The sequence below is a fragment of the Pan paniscus genome, chromosome 1 (assembly GCF_029289425.2).
Source record: "Pan paniscus chromosome 1, NHGRI_mPanPan1-v2.0_pri, whole genome shotgun sequence".
Taxonomy (NCBI): Eukaryota; Metazoa; Chordata; class Mammalia; order Primates; family Hominidae; genus Pan; species Pan paniscus.
This window is the reverse complement of record NC_073249.2, coordinates 92,023,802-92,050,869: the sequence shown is the minus strand read 5'-3', so window position 1 is coordinate 92,050,869 and position 27,068 is coordinate 92,023,802. Positions and strand designations below refer to the sequence as shown.

Below are 27,068 nucleotides of genomic sequence, written 5' to 3'. Positions count from 1 at the left end.
ACATGAGTATGAGGGAACTTTCTGGAGTGATGAAAATAGTTTATCTCATGATAAGGTTTTGGATTACTCAAATGCATGCATTTGTCAAATTGATGGAACTATGCACATAAAATCTGTGCATTTCACTGTTATAAATTAAGCCTTAATAAATCATTCCTATAAAAACTGTAAGAAAAACACAAATGACATAGAAGATGGGCAAAGGCTGAACAGAGGACAGTTTCTCTCTCCTGCTGCCATGTGAAGAAGGACATGTTTGCTTCCCCTTCTGCCATGATTGTAAGTGTCCGGAGGCCTCTCTAGCCATTTGGAACTGTGAGTCAATTAAACCTCTTTCCTTTATAAATTACCCAGTCTCGGATATGTCTTTATTAGCAATGTGAAAACTAAGTAATACACCCCACAAACTGATTTCCCAGACGTTCTTGGTGAAGATATAAATTGATACAGCCTTACCTGAGAGACATTGAAGACTATTTAACAAGAATATTTAATATGCATAATCTAGCAATACTAGATTTACAAATTTATCCTTCAGATAATCCAGCAGTAGTGCCATAATATGCTAGTACAAAGACATTTGTTTGAACTTTGTTTTTATAATATGAATTTTTTGAGAGTCTCCTTAATGTCCACCAGTGATGAGAAGGATTAAAATATATTATGATAGTACTTAATGCCACTGAATTGTACACTTAAAAATGGTTAAAATGATCAATTTTATGTGTGCATATTTACCACAATAAAAAAAGAAAAAAGTTATGATTTATCTATATAACACACTACTATAGAGACTTTTAAAATAGTATAATAGATCTATTTACAGATTTGAAAATATTTCATAATAGTTTGTTAGATAGGTATACTTCTAAATGTTTATATACTTACATGTATGCATAAGTATATATACAAAAATAGAAAAATATCTAGAGAGCTACCTGTAAAGTTTTTAACAATAGTTAACATTTGTGTTAACTTACAGGAAAGACTTTAACTTTTTACTTTATATACCTCCAAATGTTTATTAATTCATAAGAGTGAGTGCCTGGTTGTTTTAAAATTCAATACATTGCTTGAGCCCAGGAGTTTGAGACCAGCCTGGGCAAAATGGTGAAATCTTGTCTCTACGTAAGACAAAAAATGGCCAAGTTTGGTGGCATGTGCCTGTAGTCCCAGCTACTCAGCAGGCTGAGGTGAGAGGTTTGCTTGAGCCTGAGAGGTAGGCGTTGCAGTGAGGCAAGATTGTGCCACTGCATTCCAGATTGAGTGACAGAGTGAGACCCTGTCTCAATTTAAAAAAAAATAATAATTAAGATACAGGTTTCAAACCATATTACCACGATTTCAAAAATTTTGTGAATAAAAGAAGACACACTGTATTTATAAAGCTTCTAGGGGCTGTAATAGATACATAATTTTGGATGTGGTATAGGTTGGCCTATATATACAAAAATACGTCACTAAAATTAACTGTAGTCACAATAACTTTTTATGTAACTTTGTTTTAGTTCTAATTTGGTAACAGTGACTCAAAATAAATAGAATCATATTTTAGGTGGAAACTCGATGATCCATGTAAGTAGTGGGGCTGGAGTTCTGTGCTGTCTGGGCAGAGAAAGCACTTGGACTGAATGATGGGCACAGCTCTTTCTGTGAAGTCCTGCAGAGTCACTAACCTTGAGTTCATGTGCTCTAAGCTTCACTGTCCCTCCAACCCAAGATCCCAATTTCTTTTATTCCATCTTGTTTCCTCTTGTAAACAGAAGAGAACAATATGACCTGTTTTCAAAGGAGCCAGCAGGAATCTGGTTCTGATAACAAAGTCCCTGTCACTCCTGTGTCTATTAGTTCTCCTAGGTAGTTTCTTCAGGGCTGCGCCAACTTCACTTCACAGTAGATGAAGGAATAGTGCCATGGAGAATGGCATCCAGAAGAGGTATACTGGAAAGCTAATGCCCCAGGATCTCTGAAGAACATATCAGGCCTGAGGCTTGGGGTCATGGATGGTTTTCAAAGAGCAGAATCTTCCATAACCTTACAGAGCATCTTCATAGTCCACATCTGTAATGTTTGCTTTCCTCAGCCTGGAATAGATGTCTAAGGAAACCTGGAAGCAAAGATTAGGACTAGAGCAGGGAAGATAAGCAGAACATGCCTCCACTGGTCCCCTTCCCCAGTTAGCTTGGATGCATCTTATCATGGCACATCACGCAATGCAAAAATAAGGGCCTCTTGGAAAACTGTGGTCCAAGGCCAGCATTTTTAGAGTGCCTGTATCCCACTGGTGGACTACAAAGATGCTCCTGATAAGCTGCAAACTAATGCAAACATACAGTGCCTTCGCTCATTCTTATGGGCCTTTGTTAGGCAGGCCCATGGGCTGTCATTTTTTAAAAGGTTGTCAGAATTTTATATTCATAAATTAAATGTAGCATGTCACTGGACTTCACCAAGGATTTGAATTTTGTCCTGAGATATCTGGCTGCCACACCACACTAGACAAAACTGCAAAGCACCTACTGTTTTTGCACACATGCACAGAGCTGGAATTTCTGCAGTTTTAAGAAAGTATTTTTGTATCAGTGGTGATACCTTGAATTATTCAAAGTTTACCAAATGCTAATTTTTAGTGACACAAATTACTATTAACTTAGGTTTGTTCAATACTAATTTGCTGTAGATTGTTTGGTTAACCTTATAGTACAAAGTGATGGCTGTATGGCTCAACAATATTTTAGGATAAAGATTTTCCAATAAATAGAATTTTTAGACTAGGTATGCACTGCAGTTTAGCTAAAAATCATTCATGTGTCCATTGCTAAAGTAAATGTATTTGTAAGCCTTCAAACTTTCCTTGTACAATGACCCCTTATTGTTGTAACTACGTGTTTTTACCTCCATTGCTTTGGGAGGTAGGGAAGAGGTAGACCATGGGATTTTTGCTCTAAGTGGCTATAATTTAAGAAGTTTGAGAACCAGTCCCCAGAGGAAAGAAAGAACATGGAAGAAAGAACAATAGAGACTCTTACCTTGTCCTCCATATGTGTCCCCAGGGTTTCTGCTGTGGAGAAAAGACAAGTACTGTGACATTCCACTTATATTTAAAGTCCTTCATTAAACTTGTGTTAAGAAAAGCTTCTTCCTCTCCCATCTATTTCCCATGAATTGATTTCCATTAATATTTTCTGTCTTGCTTTTCTGTTTATCACAAATGTGATTCCCTTAGTAGCCAGAGGAAAATTGGTAGCCTGGGGGTGGGAGGGTAAGTAGACCCCCTATGCCAGTAGGGGCCTTTATACCTCTCAGCTATTCTGGGCTCACCATGTGTAGGATGGGACAAGAGCACCAGCTAGGCAGCTGTGATGGGGTTATGAAGAGTATGTCAGGCTACTTAAAGAGGGCAGGCAGAAGCCATCACCTCTGATGCTGCCACATGACTGGGGAGCGAGGCATAAAATGTAGGCCATACAATGACACCTTATTGTAACTACATGTTTTACCTCCATCGTGTTGGGAGGTCAGGAAGAGGTAGGCCATGGGATTTTTGCTCTTTCTAAGTGACTATAATTTAAGAAATTTGACAGCCCATCCCCAGGGGAAAGAAAGAACCTTAGCATTAGCTCTGGGCTCTACTCAAGGTAGCTCCAGACCCAAGGACAGCCATTAAGTACACACAGTGATGCTCACAGCCTTCTGCTCTGAGGAATGCTGTTGTCTGCCATGCACAGCCACTGATTGTTCTCTTGGTTCTGGGAAAGACAAAAGTCAGAGACAAATTTACTCCCCCATGTCTCACCTGCTACTGATTCCTGCTCCGGCTGGTTATAGTACGCCAGTGAATAAACCTCATCCCCACTTACAACATTCACTGCAAGAGAAGGAAGGAGACTTCATGACACAGCCCCTGATTCCTGTCTTTCAAATTACTCCATACCTTCCACCTGTCACAGCCATGAAGACAGATGAGTCATTTGTTTGTAGCAGAGGCTAGGGCACAGCAAAGTCAGGTTTGGCTAGCAGATGTTATCCCATTGTCCCTTCCCTAGCTTGCTGTACCATCGTTGGCCTGGGTCATTTGGGAAGGCTCACCATTTTCATATATAGGCTGTAGCTGCCCTGGGGTAGGTGAGTTGAGGTAGGTGAACTCTTGGGGTAGAGGGCTGGGAAGGCTCCTGCAAACACAGAGACACATGTTATTTATCTGAAATTGCATCCCAGATCATGCAGATATCACACTGAAGGAGAGAAGCCTGTGACAAATTGTCCTGAGCAGAATACTAAGTTACGGGGAAATGAGCAGCTAGAAGGCACAGCAGTGTGGTATGAGTCACGGCTCTGTGCACATGCTGAGTGGGGCACCACAGAGCATGCACCAGCGGGTAACTCCATGAGCGTAAGGTGTGGTATTTCCCATTCCCAGAATAGTGTCATTCACATCATGAGTGCTCCCTAAATATTAAATGAATAAATATTGATTCACTCCAGATGGAAAACACTTTGCTGGGCAGAACAAGCAACTTGAGGAAGGGGCAGAAGAAAATGCTCCTTCATGTGCAGGTACCAGTGAAAAGTGCTACTCTCATTTGAAAAAAAAAGAATACCTGTTTATTGTTGGCATAAATGATAATACATTATATTAAAAAGACAACTAAACATTGGGATCTCTAGATGGAAGTAGTTTAAAAAATATTTTCTTCCTCTAAACATCTAAAGAACTTCACCAATAACTGTTCAGTATGTTCATTCCCATCTGTCTTACATTCCAGAAATGTACATGTATCTTACCTACCCTAAAATACTTTAAAACTCTCAAGAGTTTTTTATATTTTCACATTTGTCAGCACTCAACAGAATGACTTACAGATCCTCAAATATTGGTTGACTGATTGAGTGAATGCATGATCCTGGTGAAAGCTATGTGATTATTTACTTATTTATTTATTTATTTATGAGACAGAGTCTTGCTCTGTCACCCAGGCTTAAGTGCAGTGGTGCCATCTCGGCTCGCTGCAACCTCCACCTCTCAAACTCAAGGGATTCTCTTGCCTCAGCCTCCTGAGTAGCTGGGACTACAGGCGTGCATCACCACGTCCAGCTAATTTTTTGCATTTAGGTACAGACAGGATTTCACCATGTTGCCCAAGGTGGTCTGGACTCCTGAGCTCAGGTGATCTGCCCGCCTCAGCCTCCTAAAGTGCTGGGATTACAGGTGCGAGCCACTGTGCCCAGCCGCAATGTGATTTTAATATTCTGCAGTGGTCAGTATGGCCATTTTCACAATATTGATTCTTCCTACCCATGAGCATGGAATGTTCTTCCATTTGTTTGTATCCTCTTTTATTTCATTGAGCAGTGGTTTGTAGTTCTCCTTGAAGAGGTCCTTCATATCCCTTGTAAGTTGGATTCCTAGGTATTTTATTCTCTTTGAAGCAATTGTGAATGGGAGTTCACTCATGATTTGTCTGTTTGTCTGTTATTGGTGTATAAGAATGCTTGTGATTTTTGTACATTGATTTTGTATCCTGAGATTTGCTGGAAGGGGAACATCACACACCGGGGACTGTTGTGGGGTGGGGGGGAGGAGGGAGGGGTAGCATTAGGAGATATACCTAATGCTAAATGACGAGTTAATGGGTGCAGCACACCAACATTGCACATGTATACATATGTAACAAACCTGCACGTTGTGCACATGTACCCTAAAACTTAAAGTATAATAATAATAAAATTAAAAAAAAATTCTGCAGTGGTATTGAAGGGGATCAACAGGAAAAATAATGAAAAGATTTAAAATCATTAATGTACGATATCTAAAAGAAGGGAAGTGACAATGAATTGTTCAAAGTTGCCAGTGGGAGAACTCAGGAGTGAGTTCTGGGTATAATAAAGCCGAAAAAAAAAAAAAATGCTCAGGAGAGAACAAATCTAAATCTATTTTTAAAATAGATTTTTCTGCATTATTGACACCTATAGTGAAAACAGGCCTCACCTGAGTGGATCCCTGGCTGAACATCTTCCTGAAAGAAAAACAAATGAGCATACACATAAATGGAAGAACCCTCACTGTCAGCACTGTCAGTGTTTTCATACCCCCTGCACAGGGATATGCCTCATGCTCAGATGCCCATTGTGGGTGCCACTGTGTGCCCAGCAGACATCCTGGCATTCATTTACAGAGCCTTCATTTCACAGATGGAAACTCAGGTCCTGAATAATTAAGTGAGATTCCCAAAGCCAATTAGTACCAGATCTAGGACTTGGGACCCAAGTCTCTAAACTTGCACATTTATTGTATGTTTTGGTTTTGTTTTACAACCACACCACCCAACCTTATTGTGACAAAAGTCCTTGGAGGCAGATGCTGCCACAAGCATGATATAGATGGTGTGAGGTACCCAAATATGTCAGAAAAGCTTGGAATTTAAATGAGAATTTCACAGTGTCTTCTCTTGCCTTGTCTCCAACTTCCTCAGTGAAGAGAAGACCAAGGTTAAATATACAAATAAATATGTAATTACCAATTATGATAACGTGTGAATCTAAATAACTTGGAACTCATAATAGGAGAGAACAATTGCAGGCTGTGCAGGCCAGGTGAAGCCTCTTGGAGAAAATGTCATTTCAGAGGACAAGTGAGAAAGTTCCAGCAGTAAGTGAACATGTGGACGTGTGAATGTGCATTTCAGAGAGAAGAAAAAGCATGTCACAATACTTGAAGGTGAATAAGAATTGATGCACTGACTTTAGTACTGGGATATAGTCAGGATAGCTGGAACTGCTAACAGTATTTCTCTTCTGTGGCAGATTATTTTAAATAGTTACATTCGTTTGTTTGTTTGTTTGTTTGAGACAGAGTCTCACTCTGTCACCAGGCTAGAGTGCAGTGGCGTGATCTCAGCTCACTGCAACCTCCAACTCCCTGGTTCAAGTGATTCTCCTGCTTCAGCCTCCCAAGTAGCTGGGATTACAGGCATGCACCACCACGCCCAGCTAATTTTTGTATTTTTAGTAAAGATGGGTTTCACCATGTTGGCCAGGATGGTCTCGATCTCCTGACCTTGTGATCTGCCCACCTCAGCCTCCAAAAGTGCTGGGATTACAGGTGTGAGCCACCGCCCTCGGCCAAATCATTACATTTTTGTATAAAAATTAAATCACAGAAGCACAAAATATCACTCGAACCTCAACTGATAGCACATGAGGGATGGAGAACTTTACCAAAAATGTTACACTGTGTTAATAGGCACTGTTCCTACCTGCTGGCTTTGTGGGCAGAATCATAGGCAAGGTGTTAACAGCATATACATCTTTTGCAGTATACATGTCACAATTTCAGCCTATTTCAGTGAAAACAAAGATCACAGTAACAAAATGCCACTCTCTTTAAATACTAACCTATTTTTCTTTTGAGGCCGTAGCAAAATAATAAGGCCACGGTGGCTGGACCAAGGGTGCAGAGCAGCCCCTCAATGACTCCCGAGGTAAGATGATTGCTTCTGGCCCCAGTAGGCACTAGAGGGAGAGACCTGTGCATGATCTGCTCAGAGGAAGGGCTTGGGGCTTAGAGAGCAGACATCTTGGGTGTGGGTTGTGCCCAAGGTCTGCTCTTCCAAGTGGGGATTTATTTATTTGTCCAGGGACTTGTGGCTTATCATCTTTATGAAAAGAGAAGAGATGCACCCAACCTTGAGTTCTCCATGCCCCTCCAATACATCACTCATGACAGCACCTCACACAGAGGCCCCACCATTGGTAGCACACCCCCGGAAGCACAGTGGCACCAGCAAAACTCTCCCAGGACGCTGGGAAGGAGACATTGACCAAGACAGTTCCATAGCCTGAGCTATACCTGTGAAGTTGAGTGTCACCGCCTCACTGCGCTGGGCCCCCAGGCCATTGTTGGCCTCACAGGAGTAGTTTCCAGAATGTTCTGCAGTCAGGGAAAGGTTGAAGGAGGCTCCTCCTCCAGAGGGGGCCGACCTGCTCCCCAAGGTGATATCCTCGTGATAAAACCAGTACAGGATCGGAGGAGAGCCTCTCAGGGCCTCACAGTGAAGCTCCAGCACATCCTCCACTGCAGCCTGGGCCCTGGGAGCCCTGAGCATGAGGATTGGGCGAGACACCGGGACTGAGGGAGATAGTAGACTGTAAGAGACAGTCTCTGACAATGCAGCAAACTCATAATCCCTGCCCACCGATGCTCAGCCCCATTGAACTTCCTCAGCATGCCCCAGGGAAACTTTGTGTGCCCCAGGGAAATGTGGAGCCCAGTTTGTGACTGGCTGGCTGAACGAAGGGTAGTGGAACTTACTTCTGACAGTGATGCTCACCAGCCCACTGGGGCTGGGACCATAGCCATTTTCAGCTACACAGTAATATTGCTCAGCATCACTCTCCCTCACTGAAGGAATCTCATACTCTGCTGTCAGTGAACGCTGGGTCTTTGACTGAAGATTTAAACCTACAGCCCCTTTGTACCAAAGGAAGGTGATGTTTCCTGTGCCCATAGCAACTGAGCAGATGAGGACCAGCCTGTCTCCCTCCATCACCTGTCCTCCTGGGGGCTGAGTCTCCAAGCTCACATCAGCAACAGGGACCCCTGTGTGAACACAAGATGACATAGGAAGACCCTGAGTAGGAAGAGTTTCAAAGACAGTAAGTAGATGTGACAGTCCTGAAAGCAAAGAGCATGAGTGAAGTCAATGATGTATATAGCTTAATTTGGGTGAGGTGGGGAGGGGTCTGCTGATTGGTTGGGTGATGGTGGTAGGATAAGAAAGACACCATAGTATTACCATACAAGGTGTAGCATCACCTCTCTCCCTAGAACAATGTGACTTCCACTACCTTAATCTCTCAAACTTTCATTTTTTCAAGAAACAATAGTATAGTGAAGTGATTACAAGTCTAAATTGTAAATCGAACTGCCTTATTTGAAGAGTGGTTCCAACTCTTTTACTCGTTGTGTGTGCTTGATCAAATTACTCAACTTCTCTGAAGTACAATTTTCCATATGTAAAAGAGAGCTGGTAATGATAGTTATCTCCTGCAGTTGGAGGGTTCAATTACACAATATCTGTGAAGCATTAGGATAGGGACTGCCATGTATAAATTGCTCAGTGATTATTGTGGTGGTGGTGGTCCAGTTTCACCAGTATTGAGTTTTTAGCAAGCCTGGGAGAGCACAGCCTTTTGGAAGTATTAGACATTTGCTTCATGGCATGACAGAATGGGAGAGGATGTTGGAAGTGTCAACGCTGACATGGAATAACAAGATGAATTATGAAGCACTCTTTTCTTTCTATTTTTTGGAAATCAAGCTCCAACTGCCCTTCCATAAGCCCTGCTCCAGTAACCTATTCTACATACTCCTTCAGCAAAGCCTTCTCTGAACACCTCAGTCCTTTATCCCCCTTCTCTGTAGTCAACAGCCAGTCCTACACAATGCAGCATCACATATTTAACCCTAGTTATTCAGAGTGCTGGCTAAGCATCAACTTCGTGTAGTCAGGGACCAAATATTATGCAGCTCTTCCCCCCACACCCTCCAGCACAGTGAAGACACACAGTAAGGGTTTCCTAAGTACTCTCTGTTTGCCTGAATGGAAACAGAGTGAATAAGGGAAGATCCCTTAAGGATCCTAATAATGAGAGAAACTCAGGAATATCTTTCAAACAGCTCCTGCTCTTGCAGAGATAGAACCCATAACAGTGAGGATTAGCCTCTTGCCACTGCCCTTCTCAGCCTATCCTGGCAGACTGACCCCACTGACACTCACTGTGAACATTTATCTGGGATCTCCTGCTCCTCAAGACTTTGGACGCCATTGTCTGTGCCTCGCACCAGTATGACCCTGTGTCTTCTTTCCACATGGCAGCGATCTGGAGCTTGGGGGAGCTGCTCCAGCCTGGGCCCAAGGCCCGGGTGTCTCTGAAGAAGCAGAACTGGAACTGGGCATCTGAACTCTGTAGAAAGGGCATCTTACACGTCAGGGTCACTGGGCTCCCCTCTGTGGGATGGGAGGGGCTGGCTATCAACAACAGATCTAGAGAGAGGAATTAAACACAAATGATTAATGCGGTTCAGAGTTTCTGGTAAGAGGCAGTTTGTATCTCAGCACTTGCCAACAAGACTCAAAGAAACAGCCAGTTGGACACATAGGCCACCCCACATATCTCCACCACCTCCCAGTGGCCCATGGGCTTTCCTTTGCCATGAACTCACCCTGCTCACCCCTGGTACATCCTGCCCCTGTGCAGTATTATCTTTCAGAAGGCAACCCTTACCTTTGACTTGGATCTTATTATTTTTTGAAGTTTCTATCCATAAACTAAAAACACCTTTCTTGAAGCCAGTACAATAATATTGAAGACTGTTACTGGAGTTGGCATTGGAGATGATGAAGCTTGAAGTTTTATTCAAAGTGAATATGCTTCTTTTATCCTTGTAAGCTATGTTCATTATCTTCTTCTGTTCCCTTTCCCCTGGCATCTCAGAACCACAACCACACTATCTTTTTCAAAAACAGAATATGGGACCTGCAGGATCGATCTGTCCAGGAAAGACGTAGACGAACCCAATCCCCTCATTGCTGACTCTCTCCTGCCCCTATTACTGCTATTTCTATTAGAAGAAATGGGGTGTATTTGCTTGGAAATGCCCAGTACCCACCATCCACACAGCTTCTATACAAACCTCTGTAGAAACCATGATCTAAAGAGCTAATTTAATTCATATCTTAATTCTCAGGGGTGTGTCCCTTTGGGGTGTTAGGGGCTCTTTTCTTTTTCTTTTTCTTTTTTTTTTCCTTTTTGAGACAGGGTCATGTTCTGACTCTCAGGCTAGAGTTAAGTGATGCGATCTCAGCTCACTGCAACCTCAACCTCCTGGGCTCAAGCAGTCATCCCACCTCAGCCTCTCAAGTAGCTGGGACTACAGGCACATGCCACTAAGCCCAGCTAATTTTATTTATTTTTTGTAGAGATAAGATCTTATGATGTTGCTCAGGCTAGTCTTGAACTCCTGGGCTGAAGTGATCCTACCGCCTTGGCATCCCAAGGTACTGAGTACAGGTGTGAGCCACCACTCCCGGCCTGGGGCTCTTTTCTGGTGATAAGATGATAAAATTGTGCTCTGCTCTCTCCTCGTCTCCCCAACTTGCAGCAGCCCATAAAAATGTCACAACCCCTAATAGCTATGGGCTGTGTGGGCATTTGTTTATCCAACCCTCAGAGCCTCTGCCCCTTGAAAAATATTATACTTTCCCTAAGACAAAACTTTATTCTTTCCTTACCAGATGAAAATGACAAGTGCTTTGGATTACTAAAGGGTGAATTACTAGGAATTCAGCTTTTCGGCTGAAATGTGTTTTTTTTTTTTTTTTTTGGAAACTTTTAAACATCAGTTCCATCCATAGTTCCAGAATATTTGCTTTGTCCTGAGGCATGGAATATCTTAGATTCACTGTCTTTCCTTGGAAAACTGTGGCCCCCAGAAGACTGACCAGTAGCACAGCTCTTGGAGCTAGGCAGGGCAATAAATAAAAAGGCATTTAGGCCAGGTGTGGTGGCTCATGGCTGTGATCCCAATACTTTGGGAGGCCGAGCCTGGTGGATCACCTGAGGTCAGGAGTTCAAAACCAGCCTGGCCAACATGGCAAAACTTCTCTCTACTAAAAATACAAAAATTAGCCAGGCGTGGTGGCATGAGTTTGTAGTCCCCAGCTACTCCAGAGGCTGAGGCAGGAGAATAACTTGAACCCAGGAGGCAGAGGTAGCAGTGAGCTGAGATCACACCACTGCACTCCAGCCTGGGCAACAGAGTGAGACTCTGTCTCAAAAAAGAAAGGCATTTAGCATTTGGGCATCTGTAACCCACTATTCTCAATGTGGCTAGGGTGGTAATGAAGTGGGAAACTGGACAGGGTGGATTGCAAGGGTCTGGAGCTCAGTCTTACAGCTCAGAGCTTGTTTCAGATAATTCTTAGATAGGAGAGACTATCTGGAAAATACCTGGTGACAGAAACTTGGTTTCTTCATCTTTGATATGGCTTTGGATTTCTGCTTAGGCTGGGATTGGGCACTTGGGTTTAGGGGTAAAGATGAGACCAGACACAAGGCATGCATGGTGTTAACACAAGTCATCAGTTAGACTTGGACAAACATTAGATAAGGAACCTAGAAGGCTAGATTGACCCTGAATCTCTCCGAATCTTTCTGGTCACAGGAATTCCTAGGGAACTTGGGAACTTGTGTTCCCTACTTGCACTTGCAGCCGATGTTCTTGAGGTGGCAGGACAATCTCTTTTAACTCTGTGGCTAGTATTTTCTGCACAAGATAGCAATTTTTACATTTTATCATTGAGCTTGATCTAGTGAAGAGTCCTTGGTGGGGAAAGGAATTGCTTACTCTCCTTCTCTGGTAAAGGTAAGACTTTGAATCAGGACCAGTGCAATGAAGTAAGTTTGCATAAACCAGAGTCCGAAAGAGAAAATGAGCTGGGGTAACAGGTGTGGCTGCAGAGGAGAGCTAAAAATAGGAAGGAGGCAGCAGTGCTACTTCATTCCACACATGTCTGGAGGATTCTCTCTAATGTTCTCCGTGGATGTGTGATTTTGGTATTTCCTTCATCACCCACGGTGACACACCCAACTGAGAAGCACAACTGGGAATTGGAGCTCCTAAGGTTGGGAGGACAGAGATGCTTCTAGCATGAATCTTCAGCACCCTTTGCCCTCCTTGTGCAAACAGTGTCTCCCTCCCTGTGCTGGGACTTCCCGGAAGTAAGACTGTGTTCTTGAGAAGGTCAGAGCAAGACCTGTTCACCCCACTGAGCAGACACGTGTCAGGTGCAGAGACTGATGTGAAGACAGAGCAGCCCAGGCCCAAGGGAGCCACTGATGTTTGTACACCTCAGCAGCTGTCACCCTGATATGTTTTGGGCAGGAAGGGGCTGCTAAGACAGCAATCTGCAGGCCTCCTGTGCTGACCTAAGTAACAAAATACCCACAGACCTTGAAGAAGAAAAGGAAGTGCAACTCACCGGCAGGTTCACAGAGTGGAGCTGGGAGAGAATTCAGCAGAGATCAGTACAGAGCAGCAAATCCCACAAATCTCCAAAGTTTAAATCCTTTGAGAGCTTCCCCAACACCACACCCTCCATCCCCTGGACCCTCCCTGCAGCTCTCTCTTCCTCCCTCTTTCCCTCTTTCTCTCTTCTCCCCTTCCTTCTTTCATCTTCTCTTCCTCCCTCCTTATTTTACCCCTGCTTCTTTTCTTCTTTCTCTCTGCTCCTTTTCCCATATTCTGCATCACCCACAGAGCACCTGCCCACAGAACAACACGTCGTTCTTTTTTATGATCATAAAGTAATTGCCAATGACCTGTGTTGTCTGTGACTAGGAGGTGGCATCTTTGCTAACTACTTAGCAGCTCCCTCTTCAAGCTCCTCATTCCCATTTCCACCACCTCCTTTCAAAAGTCTTGAGGATCCAGCTTTGGATTGACTCTCTCAAGGGAACAACAAAGTCAGGCAAGGAGAGTGCACAGCCTCATACTCAAGGCATAGAGACCCTTTGTTTACCAATTTCAGATCAGAGGAGGCTTAGGTCCAGAAAAGGAATTCAAATTTCTCCAAAAATTCTCTTCTATCCCAAGGACTTGACCATAATATTATGGCTCAATGATCAAGAAAAAATAATTCTGGGGAAAATGGAGGCTTTGTAGCTGGATGACACAGATTTGAGTACTGGCTCTTTCTCTTACAAGCTGTGTGACTGTGGGAGAAATGTTTCACCTCTCTGTGCTTTAGTTTCCTTGTCTGTAAAGTGTAGATAATTGTGGTACCTACCTCACAGAGTTTTTGTGAAGATTAAGGAGCTTAGACTAGTGCCTGGAATTTACTTATTCAGTAAATATTGTGTCATTACTATTATCTATTTTAGCCAAGCTTGGTTTGAGATACTTACTTTTTCTTAGGTTAAGTGTTTACTTGAATAATTAGTTCCTTAGGTAGGAGAAAAGTGTCAATAGGAGAGAGCATAAAATCATATTCTATACACTTGTCCATACAGCAAATAATTTGAAGTGCTCACTGTATGCCAGACGTTGTGCATGGCCCTGGAGTGATGGGAGTAAACATGAATGACAATCTTTGATGTCAAGAAATTCATATTATAGTGGTAGAGAGCCAATTTAAAAATAAGTATATAATATTCTTTCAGAGGGTGATTGGTTCTCTAAGAAAAATAGAGCAGAGAAATAAGATACAGAGCATCTTAAGAGGGTCTTAACTGTTTAGGTAGATTTAGATAGATTCAGTAAAAACCTAAATGAAATCAGGAACAAGTCTTCTGAATATTTGGGAAAGAGCATCCCTGGCAGAGAAAACATTGAATGCAAGTATCCTGAGGAGGAAATACGCTTGTACAAGGAGGAATGAGAAGGCAAGGGCACCTGGAGCTGACCAAGTAAGGGGGCAGGGGTTAGTTATCGGTGTCTGAGAAATAGGAAGGATCCAGTCATGGGCACTTTATGGACTTGGCAATAGTTTTGGATTTCATTCTAGGTGTGATGGGGAGCTATGGACAGTTCTTACTTAATTTACAATATCACTCAGACACTGTGAGGAAAGCAGTATAGAAGTGAAAGAAAGCAGGGAGAACATTAGTGGGAATTTAGTGTAGGAGAGTAAAGATAGTGGCTAAGATTAGACAGCGCTGGTGATATGAAGTGGTCAGACTTTAGTATAAATTCTGAAAGTAGAATTAATAGGAATTGCTTATGGATTAAATAGAAAGTGCAAAAGGAGAGAGAGGGGAATTAAGTATGACTCTTAGATTTTTTGGCCACAGCAACTGGAAGAATGGTAGTGACATTTCCTGAATTGGAGAAGTTGTGGGGGAAAATAGGCTAAGTTTTGTGGTGGTGGTAGTACAGGTGGAAGATCAAGAGATCTGTTTGAGTTTAAGATGCCTGTTAAACACCTGATGTTAAGTTTAAGATGTTTATTAAGATGTCTATTAGATACCCGAATGCAGTTAAGTACATAAGAGGTATTTAAAAGAGAGGTGAAAGCTGGAGAAATAAGCTTGCATTTAAGCTTAAAGTGGCACATGAAGTGACATAATTATATAATCTGGGGAAGTGAGTATGGATGAAGTCTAGGTATCAACTTTGAGGATGTCCAAAATTTTGAGGTCAGCAAAGGATCCAAGCCAGATGCAGTGGCTTATGACTGTAATCCCAACACTTTGGAAGGCTGAGGTGGGAGGATTGATGGGGGCCAGAAGTTTGAGATAAGCCTGCATGGCAAAAAATAAATTAATTAATAAAAAAAAACCCTGTCTGTAAAAAACAAAAACAAAAACAAACAAAAAAAACACAAATTATTTGGGGGGGATGGAGTTTCACTCTTCTTGCCCAAACTAGAGTGCAATGGCACAATCTTGGCTCACTGCATCCTCCACCTCTCGGGGTCAAGCGATTCTCCTGCCTCAGCCTCCTAAGTAGCTGGGATTACAGGCATGTGCCAGCCACCACACCCAGCTAATTTTGTATTTTTTTTTTCTTTAGTAGAGACTGGGTTTCATCATGTTGGTCAGCTTGGTCTGAACTCCTGACCCCAGGTGATCCACCCACCTTGGCCTCCCAAAGTCCTGGGATTACAGACATGAGCCACCATACCTGGTCAAAAAATTGTTTTAATTAGCTGAGTGTGGTTGCATGTGTCTCTAGTTCCAGCTACTCAGGGAGCTGAGGCAGGTGCATCACTTGAGACCAGGAATTCAAGGTTGCAATGAGCCATGACCATCCCACTGCACTTCAGCTGGGGCAACAGAGTAAGACCCTGACTCTAAAAAAATTAAATAATTTAGCAAAGAAACTGAAAAGTAGCAGATACTGAATTAGAAAGAAAGCCAGCAGAATATGATATTCCAGAAGCCAAATTAAAAGTGTTTCAAAAAAAAAGAGTGATCAAATGCCCCTGAGAAATTGAGTAAAATAAAAAATTAAAATTGACCCCTTGTTGCAGCAACATGAAGATGGTTGATGCTATGTGCAAGAACAGTTTCAATGGAGTGGTAAGGATGAAAGATTGATTTAAGTGGGTTCAAGGAAGAATGAGGAAGAAGTGTAAGGACTTAAATGAGTTTACCAGGGGTTAGGAATGGGAGAAGATTTGACCATAAAAGGGAGTGAGGGCATAAGAAAATTTCTTTTTCTTTTTTCTTTTTTTTTTTTTTTGAGACAGAGTCTCTTTCTGCCACCCAGGCTGGAATGCAGTGGCGTGATCTTGGCTCATTGCAACCTCTACCTCACAAGTTCATGCAATTCTCCTGCCTCAGCCTCCTGAGTAGCTAGGACTACAGGCTTGCACCACCTCGCCTGGCTAATTTTTGTATTTTTAGTAGAGATGGGGTTTCACCATGTTGGCCAGGCTGGTCTTATACTCCTGACCTCAGGTGATCCACCCACCTCGGCCTCCCCAAGTGCTGGGATTACAGTCGTGAGCCACTGCACCCAGCCGGGAAATTTTTGAAGGGATGAAAATGTCCTGTATTTTGATTCTGCTGGTGGTTATATGGATCTAAATCTTTATCAAAAATTATAGACAGTCTTTCAAAAAAGTAAATCTTAATGTAATGTAAATTAAAAATAAATATTAAATAAAGAATGAAAGGAAGTGAAGCAAAGACAGCAATTCACTGAAAACTTTCTGTTTTATTTTACTTTTTTGAGACAGGATCTTGCTCTGTCACCCAGGCTGGAGGTCAGATCACTGCAGCCTTAACCTCCTGGGCTCAAGTGATCCTCTTACCTCAGCCTCCCAAGTAGCTGGGACTACAGGCATGTGCTACAGTGCCAGGCTAATTATTTATTTTTTATTTTTTGTAGAGACAAGATCTTGCTATGTTGCCCAGGCTGGTCTGAAACACCTGATGTCAAGCGATCCTCCCGCCTCAGCCTCCCAAAGTGCTGGGATTATAGCATGAGCCACCACACCTGGTGCACTGAAAACTTTATAAAGGGAGACAGAAAACTTGTGTAGTAAATGGAAGCCATATTTCTATTATTTTAAGAGAAAAGACATTGTCGGTGATGTCGGCAAGATGGCTGACTAGAGGTGTCTATTACTCATCCTCCTCCCCCCCTAAAAAAAGACTGAAATAATAAGGAAACAACTACATTTTGACTGGAGTGTCTAAAGGAGAGCACTGAAGTACAGCAGGGGAATGGCAGAAATCTTATGGATCACAGAAACTCAGGATGGCTACATAAAGAAGGGAACGGAACCCTGCAACCTGCCTCTGCAACTCTGTCTCCTCAGTCAGGATCAGCTTGGAATGCAGGCTGGGATTCAAGCCTAGGAGGGGCTTTTCCCTGAAAACAAAAGGTAAAGAAGTCCCCAGAAGCCCCCATTATATCTGTGGACACCAGCAGTCTTTGTTGCTGGAGAATCCTGCAGTTCTCACAGGACCTAAGTCCAGTTTTGGAAGCTGCCTGGAGTTCATATGGCTGCATTATTCTAGAGTAAGAGCCCATACTGTGGCTCCTCCCATCCCATGACCCAAGCTACTACTGCACAGCACCATCTTGAAACTAGAGCAACTACTAGAGTGTGTTCTGTTCCTGGGGGCAGTAGTCACTGTATCTTTTCATCCTTGAGGCTTCACCATCCTTGCATCATGCTTACACAAAGTAGTACACCATTTGCTAGCCAAGCTTCCCTGCTTCCTAATCCATGGGAACAAGCTGTCTAGGAATCACTCCATTTTCTCCATCCTAGTGGCTTCAGTGCCCCAACCCCAGGGACTCAAAACCTAGGCTCAGGGAGACAGCTGTGATCCTGTCACTTGAGTCCACATGACACTCTGCCCTGCCAAGGAACAGGCTGTCCTGCCCAGTAGGGAAGTCAAGCCTTATCCAGAAGACCAACCATGTGCCTGCCTCCTTGGCATATGACCCAGTCAGGCATCCTGCCCCTAGGGAAGCCACAGCTGAGCCAGCAGACCAACTGCATGCTCCCTTGGTGTGAAAACCAGCCTGGCACCTCACCCCTGGGGAAACACAGCACCTGCCAATCTGTATTACTCTGCCCTTCTCAGCCAAACAGCCTAAGTGTCCTGCCTGAATCTGGACTAGCCCTCTGAAGCCTGAGCTGCTGAGGCACACCATTTCCTTGGTGTGATGGTGTGATATTGGGGAGTGAACCCAATATTGCACTGTTCCCTGCTCTCCAGAGCCGAAGCCACAACTGCATCCTATCACCATTCCAGGGTCTTTCCGGTCACTACACCTGGCATCACAGAGCCGGGGCCACTACTGTGTCCCACCACTCCAGGGTCCAGAGTCACCACTATGTAATACACTCTCTCCTGGTGCCTAAGTTGCCCCTGTGTCTCATTGACTCTGGGATTTGATTTGTAGTTGTGATCTGCTTCCCAGTATCTGAGCCTTTGGAAAGCCCTTTATCCTTAGAGCCATGATAGTGCTGTATCTTGACCCCCAGGATCAAAGTCACAGGTACAACCTTGCCTGTTGGGCCTGAGATACTGGGGAGTGCTTCAGAGTCACATTCTTTGTCTTGGTGGAAGAGCTGTGTCCATCTATACCTAAGACAATGAACCTGCATCCAGGCACAGATGCCATAGTAGTGGCACTGTGTGCAGGACACTGAGTGCAGGACCACAACCACCTCAAGCATCTGTGCCCTGGAACACAGTACTACCATGCCTGCCTGTGACCCATGCCAGGGCCAAACACCAAAAGACACCCTCTCAGGTATGATGGTCTATGAGGAAAAGAACAGGAAGATCCCTAAAGCTCTTGCCACTGAGAACTGTAGCAATCTATCTTGCCACCACCACCCTCACAAACTCCTACAGCCTAGGCCACTGAGGCACACACAAGCATTGCTGACATTGATTGCTGCTGAAGAAGTTACACAGAGACCACACTACTGTGCTCACCTGGAACCAAACCAATGAAACTTCCTCAACTAAGGATCCATCGGCGCCCTAGGATCATTCTGCAGGTGAAAGTCTTTTCTTACAAAAGCCACTCTATAAAATTGAAAAAGGTGACTCTTCCACCAGATGCACAAATGGTAAAGCAGGAACACAACAAACATGAAAAAGCGAGGAAACATGACACCAATACAAGAACAAAATAATTTTCCAATAACTAACTGGAGATTTATTAATTGCCTAAAAAATTCAAAATTATAATCTTAAGGAAACTCACTTATAAGAGAATACAGATGAAAAGTTCAATAAAATCTGGAAAACAATTTATGACCTAAACAGGAAATTTGAAAATATATAGATATCATGAAAATAATCCAAACAGAATTCATAGAGCTAAAGAATTAAATGCATGAAATAAAAATTACAATTGAGAGTTTCAACAGCAAACCAGATAAAGAAGAAGAATTTCTAAACTTGAATATAGATCTTTTGAAATAACCCAGTTAGCTGAGGAAAATTTTTTTTCGAAAGTGAAGAAAGCCTACAGGATTTATGGGACACCATTAAGTGGGCAAATATTTGTATTATTAGAGTACTAGCAGAAAAAGATATAGAGAAGGTTTTGGAAAGCATATTTGATAAAATAGTAGCTGAAAACGACTCAAGTCTTGGGATGGATATGAACAACCAAATCCATGAAGCTCAAAAATCCCCAAATAGATTTAACCTGAAGAGGTCCTCTCCAAGGTCATTATAATCAAATTGTTAAAGGTCAAATACAAAGAGAATTCTAAACACAGCAAAAACATCAAGTCACACATATGAGAATTTCTATAAGAGTATCATCAGGTCTATCACCAGAAATCATGCCGGCCAGGAAAGAATAAGATGATATATTCAAAGTGCTGAAAGAAGAAAACTTTCAGCAGGAATACTATACACAGAAAAGCTGTCTTTCAGAAATGAAGGAGAGATAAAGTCTCACCCACACAAGCAAAAGCTGATGGAATTCAAGACCACTAGACAAGCCTTAAAGTAACTGCATAAGAGAGTGTTCCAGCCAGAAGTGAAAGGACAATAATTACTCCATGAAAACATGTGAAAGTGTACAATTAACTAATAGAGGTAAATTGATCATTAAATTCAGAAAATCTCATTACTGTAACGGTGATTTGTAAATCTTTCAAATATCTACTATGATGGCTTAAAGTCAAAATGGTCAATAATAACTATAGCTGTGATAAGTTGTTAATAAATACACAATACAAAATACGTAACATAAGGCAACAAAAATATAAATAATGGCGGCAATGGTAAATGTCTAGACCAAAGTTAAGATGTTATCAGCTTAAAGTAGTCTATTATAACTGTAAGATTTTTTATATAAGCCTCATGGTAACCACAAAGAAAAAATTGACAGCAGATATGTAAATGGGAGAGAGAAAGGAATCAAAGCCTAGTGCTACAAAAAATCCACCAAAACACAAAGATAAACAACAAGAGAGAAACAAAGGAATGAAAGATCTACAAAACAATTAGAAAACACTCAACAAAATGGCAGGAGTAAGTCTGTACCTATCCATAGTAACCTTGAATGTAAATAGATTAAATTATTCAATTAAAAAATATAGAGTGGCTGAATGGATTTTAAAAAACAGGACCCAACTATATTCTGCCTACAAGAAACTCTACCTGTAAGGACATACATAAACAGAAAGTAAAAGGATGAAAAAGAAATACCATGAAAATGGAGAACAGGAATAGTTATGCTTATATCTGATATAATAGAATTTAAGTCAAAAACTATAAAAAGACACAAAGAAGGCCATTGTATAATGATAAGGGGGTGAATTCATCAAGAAGATATAACAATTTTAAACATACATACATCCAACACTAGAGCACCCAAATATATAAAGCAAATAATATTAGATCTAAAAGGAGATATAGACTGCAATATAATAATAGTAGGGGACTTTAACACTCCACTTTCAGCAATGGAAAATCATACAGATGGAAAATCAAAAAAGAAATATCAGATTTAAACTACACACTAGACAAAATAAACCTAATGGACATTTATAGAACATTTCACCCAATATCTGCAGAATTCACATTTTTCTCAACTGCACATGGAACATTCTCAAGGATAGATCATATTTGAGGAAGCAAAATGTCTTAACAAATTTAAAAAGATTGAAATTATATGAAGTCTCTTCTGACCACAATGGTATAAAACTTGAAATCAATAACACAAGTTACTTCAGAAACTTCACAAATACATGAAAATTGAACATCATGCTCCCAAAGAACCAATGAGTCAATGAAAAAGAATTCAAAGAGAAATTTTAAAATTTATTGAGGCAAATAAAAATGGAACCACAACATACAAAAATCTGTGAAATATAGCAAAAGCAATTCTAAAAGGGAAGTTTATAGAAGTGAATGCCTACATCAAAAATAGAAGAAAGATCTAAAATAGGTAACCTAACGTTTCACCTCAAGGAACTAGAAAAACAAGAACAAACTCCACCCAAAGTTAGTAGAAGGAAGGAAACAATAAAGACTGTGGCAGAAATAAATGAAATAGAGACTAGAAAAACAATACAAAAGATCAATGAAATGAGTCAATTTTTTAAAAAGATAAACAAAATTGACAAACTAGCTAGACTAAATAAGAAAAAGGAGAGAAAATTCAAATAATAAAATCAGAGATAAAAAGGGGGCATCACAACTGACATCACAGATTATAAAGGATAAAGGATTATAAGAGACTATTGTGAACAATTATATGCAAACAAGTTGGTAACTTAGAAGAAATATACAAATTCTTGCACACATATAACTTCTCAAGATTTAATTATGAAGAAATAGAAAATCTGAACAGACCAATAACAACTAAGGGAATTCAATCAGTAATAAAAAGTCTTCCATCAAAAAGGAACCTAGGATCTGATGGCTTCATTGCTGAATTTTACCAAACATTTAAAGAACTAATACCAATTCCTCTCAAATGATTTCCAAGAAACTAAAAGAAGAAAACACTTTCAAACTCATTCTAAGAGGCCAATATTACTTTGATGCCAAAACCAGACAAAAACACAACAAAAAGAAAACTACAGGCCGATATCTCCGATAGACATAGATGTGCAAATTCTCAACAAAATAACTAGCAAGCCAAATTCAACAGAACATTTTAAAAATTCATTTACCATGATCAATGGGATTCATTTCAGGGATGAAAGGATGGTTCAACATGCACATCAATAGAAATGATACATCACATTAACAAAATCAAGAATAAAAACCACATGATCAATACATGCACAAAAAGTATTTGACAAAATTCAACATCCATTTACGTTAAAAACTCGCAGAAAATTAGGTGTAGAAGAGATGTACCTCAACATAATGAAGGTCATATATGACAAGTCTATAGCTAATATCATACTGAATGGGGAAAAGTTGAAAGCATTTCTCTAAAATCTAGAACAAGACAAAGATGCCCACTTTGGCCACTTCTATTTAACATAATAATTGAAGTCCTAGCCAAAGTATTAAGCAAGAGAAAGAAAGGGCATCCAAATTGAGAAGGAAGAAGTTAAATTGTCCCTGTTGGCAGATGACAAAATCTTATATATAGAAAACTCTAAAGACCCCACCAACAAAATTTTATCTAATAAATGATAAAGCTCTATGTCACTGATTTGGGCAGCAACTTCACTGATGAAGTTGCTGGATAATACGTAGATAGATAGGTAGGTAGATAGGTAGGTAGATAGATAGATAGATAGATAGATAGATAGATAGATAGACAAAATATGTAAATCAGTAGTGTTTCTATATACTAATAGTGAACTACCTGCAAAAGAAATTAAGAAAACAATCCCATTCACAATAGTTATAAAATAATAAAATGCTTAGGAATAAATTTAACCAAGGAGTTGAAATATCTCTACAGTGAAAACTATAAAACATTAATGAAGAAATTGAAGAAGATGCAAATAAATTGAAAGATATCACATGTTCATGGATTGGAAGAATAAATACTGTTAAAATGTCAATACTACCCAGAATCATCTACAGATTCAATGCAATCTCTATCAAAATACCAACTACATTTTCTTCAGAAATAGAAAAAGCAATCCTAAAATTTGTATGGAACTAAAAACAAATAAACAAACAGAAAACCCTGAATAGCCCAAACAACCTTGAAGAAAAGAAAAGCTTCAGGTATTATACTACCTGACTTCAAAACTCTAATAATCTACAAACCTATAATAATCAAAACAGCATTGTACAGGCATAAAAACAGACACATAGACCAATGAAACAGAATAGACAGCCCAGAAATAAATCCACACATTTATAGCCCACTGATTTTCAACAAAGGTGTTAAGAATACACAATGTGGAAAGGACAGTGTCTTCACTAAATAGTATTAAGAAAACTGGATATCCACTTATAGAAGAATGAAATTAGATTCTTATCTCTCACCGTAGACAAAAATCAACTCAAAATGGATGAAAGACTTAAATGTATGACCCTGAACTGAAACTACTAGGAGAAAACATTGGGGAAAACTCTATGTCGCTGATTTGGGCAGTGATTTTTTTGGCTAGCACCTCAAAAGCAAAAGCAATAAAAGCAAAAATAGACAAACGGGATTACACACAACCAAAAGGCTTCAGCATAGTAAAAGAAATAGTCAACAGAGTGAAGAGACAACCTACGAAATAGGAAAAAGTACTTGCAGTCAATACATCTGAGAAAAAGTTAATATCCAGAATATATAAGAAACTCAACTCAATAGTGAGAAAACAACCCTATTAACAATGGTCTAATTCTCAAAGGAAGAAATGCAAATGGCCAACAGGTATATGAAAAAATGCCCAACATCACTAATCAACAGAAAAATGCAAATCAAAACCACAATGAAATATTACCCCATACCTGTGAAAATGGCTATAATCAAAAAGACCAAAGATAACTAGTATTGTCAAAGATGTCGAGAAAAGAGAATCCTCACATGCTGTAGGTGGGACTGTAAATTAGAACAGCCATTATGGAAAACAGTATGGAGGCTCTTAAAATATAAAAAATGGAACTACCATATGGTTCAGCCATCCCACTACTGGACATGTATCCAGAGGAAATTAAAGCAGTGTGTTAAAGAGACATCTGCACTCCCACATTTATTGCAGCACTATTCACAATAGCCAAGACAGCATCAATGTTGATGTTCATCAAAAAATTAATGGATAAAGAAAATGCAATATACATACATGATGGAATACTATTCAGACATAAAAAAGAATGAAATCCTATCATTTACAACAACATGGGTGAGCCTGAAGGATATTATGTTAAATGAAATGAGGTAGGCACAGGATGACAAGTACTGCATTATCTCACTCATGTGGAATCTGAAAACGTTGATCTCATAGAAGGACGGTGCAGAATCGTGGTTACAAGAAGCTTGGGTAATAGTGGGGAAGGAGGAATGAGGGAAATGTTGCTCAAGGGATATATAATTACAGTTAGATATGGGGGTGTGTGTCCAGAATAGACAAATATAGAGAGACAGAAAGTAGATAATGATTGCATGTGGCCAGAAAATAGAAGGGTGAGGATAGGTGAGGGGTTGGAAAAAAAATTGGGGATGCCTGCTAGTGGGTATGGCGTTCTTTCTTGGGTGATGAAAACATTCTGAAATTGATTGTGGTGATAGTTGCACCACTCAGTGATTGTCATAAAAAACCATTGGATTGCATAACTTAAATGGTGAATTGTATTATATGTGAATAATATTTCAATAAAGCTGTTTTTAATAAAAGATACTGTAGCATGTTTGTATACTTATGGGAATAATTTAGAATGAAGAAACATATTGATGATGGAGCAAACTTTTTGAGAAAGTAAGAGGGTCATGGGCCCAATGCACAAGTGGAGAGTCTTGTCATCAACAAGATGAGGGGCAATATATTCGTGGTAGGGGAAGAGAAGGCAGTGTATGTGAATGCAGAGGTGAGTAGGTCAACAGCAACAGAAAGATGAGAGAGTTTTCTTCCGACTGCTTTTATTTTCTCAATGAAATATGAAGCAAGATTACACAATGAGAGTGAACAGAGAAGTATGAGGTGACAGGATAAGGTATGCAATAGTGATAATGGAGCAACATGGACTGTGAACATGTAGGATAATTGCCTGGCATTGCTGTTGGCTACCTGAGATTTGGGGGTCCTACACTTAAAAGGGGATAAGTCATCAGGGTTGTGTATTTAAAAAAAAAATCCCATTCAGCTGTTTATGTCCAGGAGTGAAGCATGCAGAAGGGTGTGTAAACCAGGAGAGTGCTATGGGGGAAGAGAGATGAAGGTGTGCTCGAGGGAGTGTTGTGGTGGTGAGCTGCAGAATCTGAGCTGAGTACCATGAGAAGTGAGCACATGAAGTGTAGTTACTGATAATGGAAAAGTAGCCCTGGGGTAATTGAAGTCATGTTGGAAATAGAGTGCAGGAGAAAGTGAGCTAGAAACACAACTTAGTAGGGGTGGGGGATGTATGCTGAAAACAAAGGAGTGATGATAAGTTCTAAGGTTTGACTGTGGGAATGGGGAGTCAGAGAGGGATAAAAGGAAACAACGTTGGTAGTAAGAAGGGCAAGGAATTCAGAGGCCTATTTATTACACAGATTTTTCTTTTGGCAGCTGTTGAAAACACTGAGAACAAAGACAATTATTGATGGAAAGGAAGACAGACAGTGAACACTTCCTATGAGATAAAAACTGAAATGACAGTTTTCTTGAAAACTCTGGCTTTTTGAAATATCTACAACTTTTTGCCTGACTCTGAGCCCTCCGTGGAAGTGGAGATCTGAGCACCCCTGAGCATTACCTGACAGAACCTTAGTCCTAAGAAGTCCTTACAGCCCTTCAGGAAGCAGAGCCCAAGCATGATTGCATCCCATGCCCTGCTCTGAGTTGCCCAACTCACCACAGATCAACAGCAACAGCCTCGGCAGCATGAGGACCAGGTCAGGGATGGTACCTAGAGATGCCTCTCATCAAAAAAAGAATGCACCTCAGAGTCGAGCAGCAGCAGCTCATCAGAGGTTTGAGGAAGTTGATACCGGAAGTTACCCTTCAGCAGAAGTAGAAGGAAGAAGAGCCCTCCCATGACCAGTCTCCATTTCCTTTTCTATGAAGGCTGAGAAAATTAAAGATGCTCCTTTTTAAATATAGTTTGATTCAGTTCCACAAGCTGCAGATAGTACACATCAATATTTGAGGGACTTTTTCAAGAATTCAGGTATTTCAAAGGAAGTTTTCTAAAGGCAGTTTCCTACTTTGATGAGTCTCATCAGGTTATGGTCCTGCTGAAATTCATCTTTGATACATCTACAATACTTTTCACCTTTGATAGGGATGTCTCCTGGATTGTCTCTAATTGGCACATTCTTCTTGCTCAGTAATATAGTCTCACTATGCAAACTTTCTCTAGTATAGTCATATTACGCAAACATGTCATTAAATCAGGGACTGATGGGGCTGTCACCCCGGTTATGTGTAGTGTCTGACCCTTGCTGCATATGATGACTTATGTACAGGGTCAACCTATTCATACAGATATACGCTTTGATATTCAAACTTTCAGTGTACCAGTAAATGAGCATGAAATCACTGAAAAATAAAATCACGGCAAATTACAATCTGGGGGATATTTGAAAATGAAATACAGAAAAGAAATATATGCAAATTAGCTTCAGGGCACTTGAGAAGGGTTCACCATTAGTACTAACTCTGGCATTTGTAAAATTGCCCCTCTTTTCCCTCAAAATCAGGGTACCTATAATCTCTCCCATTGCTACCTTTAGCACATTAGGGATACCAGTTCTAGGCAAGTGAAGCCTAGATTAGGGATTGGAGAAGAATAAGCTATCTTAATTTTCAACATTTCTTAAATCTGTGAGTGTCTAGGATTAAGAATAACTAGAATGTGTGGAAAGTAACCTATTAGGGGAAAGATGCTGTCAGGCAATGATGTCTAAGTCCAGGTATCCAGCTCAATGAGTATGACTGAGAAAAGAAACTATTCAGTGA

At 40.8% G+C, this 27,068-nt stretch overlaps 1 protein-coding gene across 3 annotated transcripts; it reads right to left on the bottom strand.

Moving 5' to 3' along the window:
• Positions 1-338: 338 nt before the first annotated feature.
• FCRL1 (Fc receptor like 1) lies at positions 339-26,076 on the bottom strand. Of its 3 annotated transcripts, none has more exons than XM_057302387.2 (11): positions 25,963-26,076; positions 13,044-13,064; positions 9,780-10,046; positions 8,312-8,599; positions 7,850-8,128; positions 7,396-7,512; positions 5,990-6,017; positions 4,090-4,172; positions 3,797-3,868; positions 3,030-3,061; positions 339-2,107 (listed from the first exon to the last, which is right to left on the bottom strand). In XM_057302387.2, exons 1-11 carry the CDS (start codon positions 25,991-25,993, stop codon positions 2,036-2,038), a joined length of 1,290 nt encoding a protein of 429 aa, XP_057158370.1. In that variant the 5' UTR covers positions 25,994-26,076; the 3' UTR covers positions 339-2,035. The 3 variants fall into 3 exon arrangements, with proteins under 3 accessions (XP_057158370.1, XP_057158373.1, XP_057158374.1); XM_057302390.2 differs by having other exon boundaries at positions 3,030-3,058; XM_057302391.2 differs by lacking the exons at positions 3,797-3,868; positions 7,396-7,512 and adding an exon at positions 3,688-3,749.
• Between the last annotated feature and the right edge of the window lie 992 nt (positions 26,077-27,068).

Bases quoted from the DNA above. Each gene is read 5' to 3' on its own strand.
- FCRL1 (XM_057302387.2), bottom strand. From the start codon at position 25,993: ATGCTGCCGAGGCTGTTGCTGTTGATCTGTG. The intron at 10,047-13,043 runs GTGAGTTGCACT...TCCTCTCTCTAG, and splicing joins TCCACTCTGTGAACCTGCCG to ATCTGTTGTTGATAGCCAGC. The intron at 6,018-7,395 runs GTTAGTATTTAA...TTTTTCTTTCAG, and splicing joins CGGCCTCAAAAGAAAAATAG to GAAGATGTTCAGCCAGGGAT.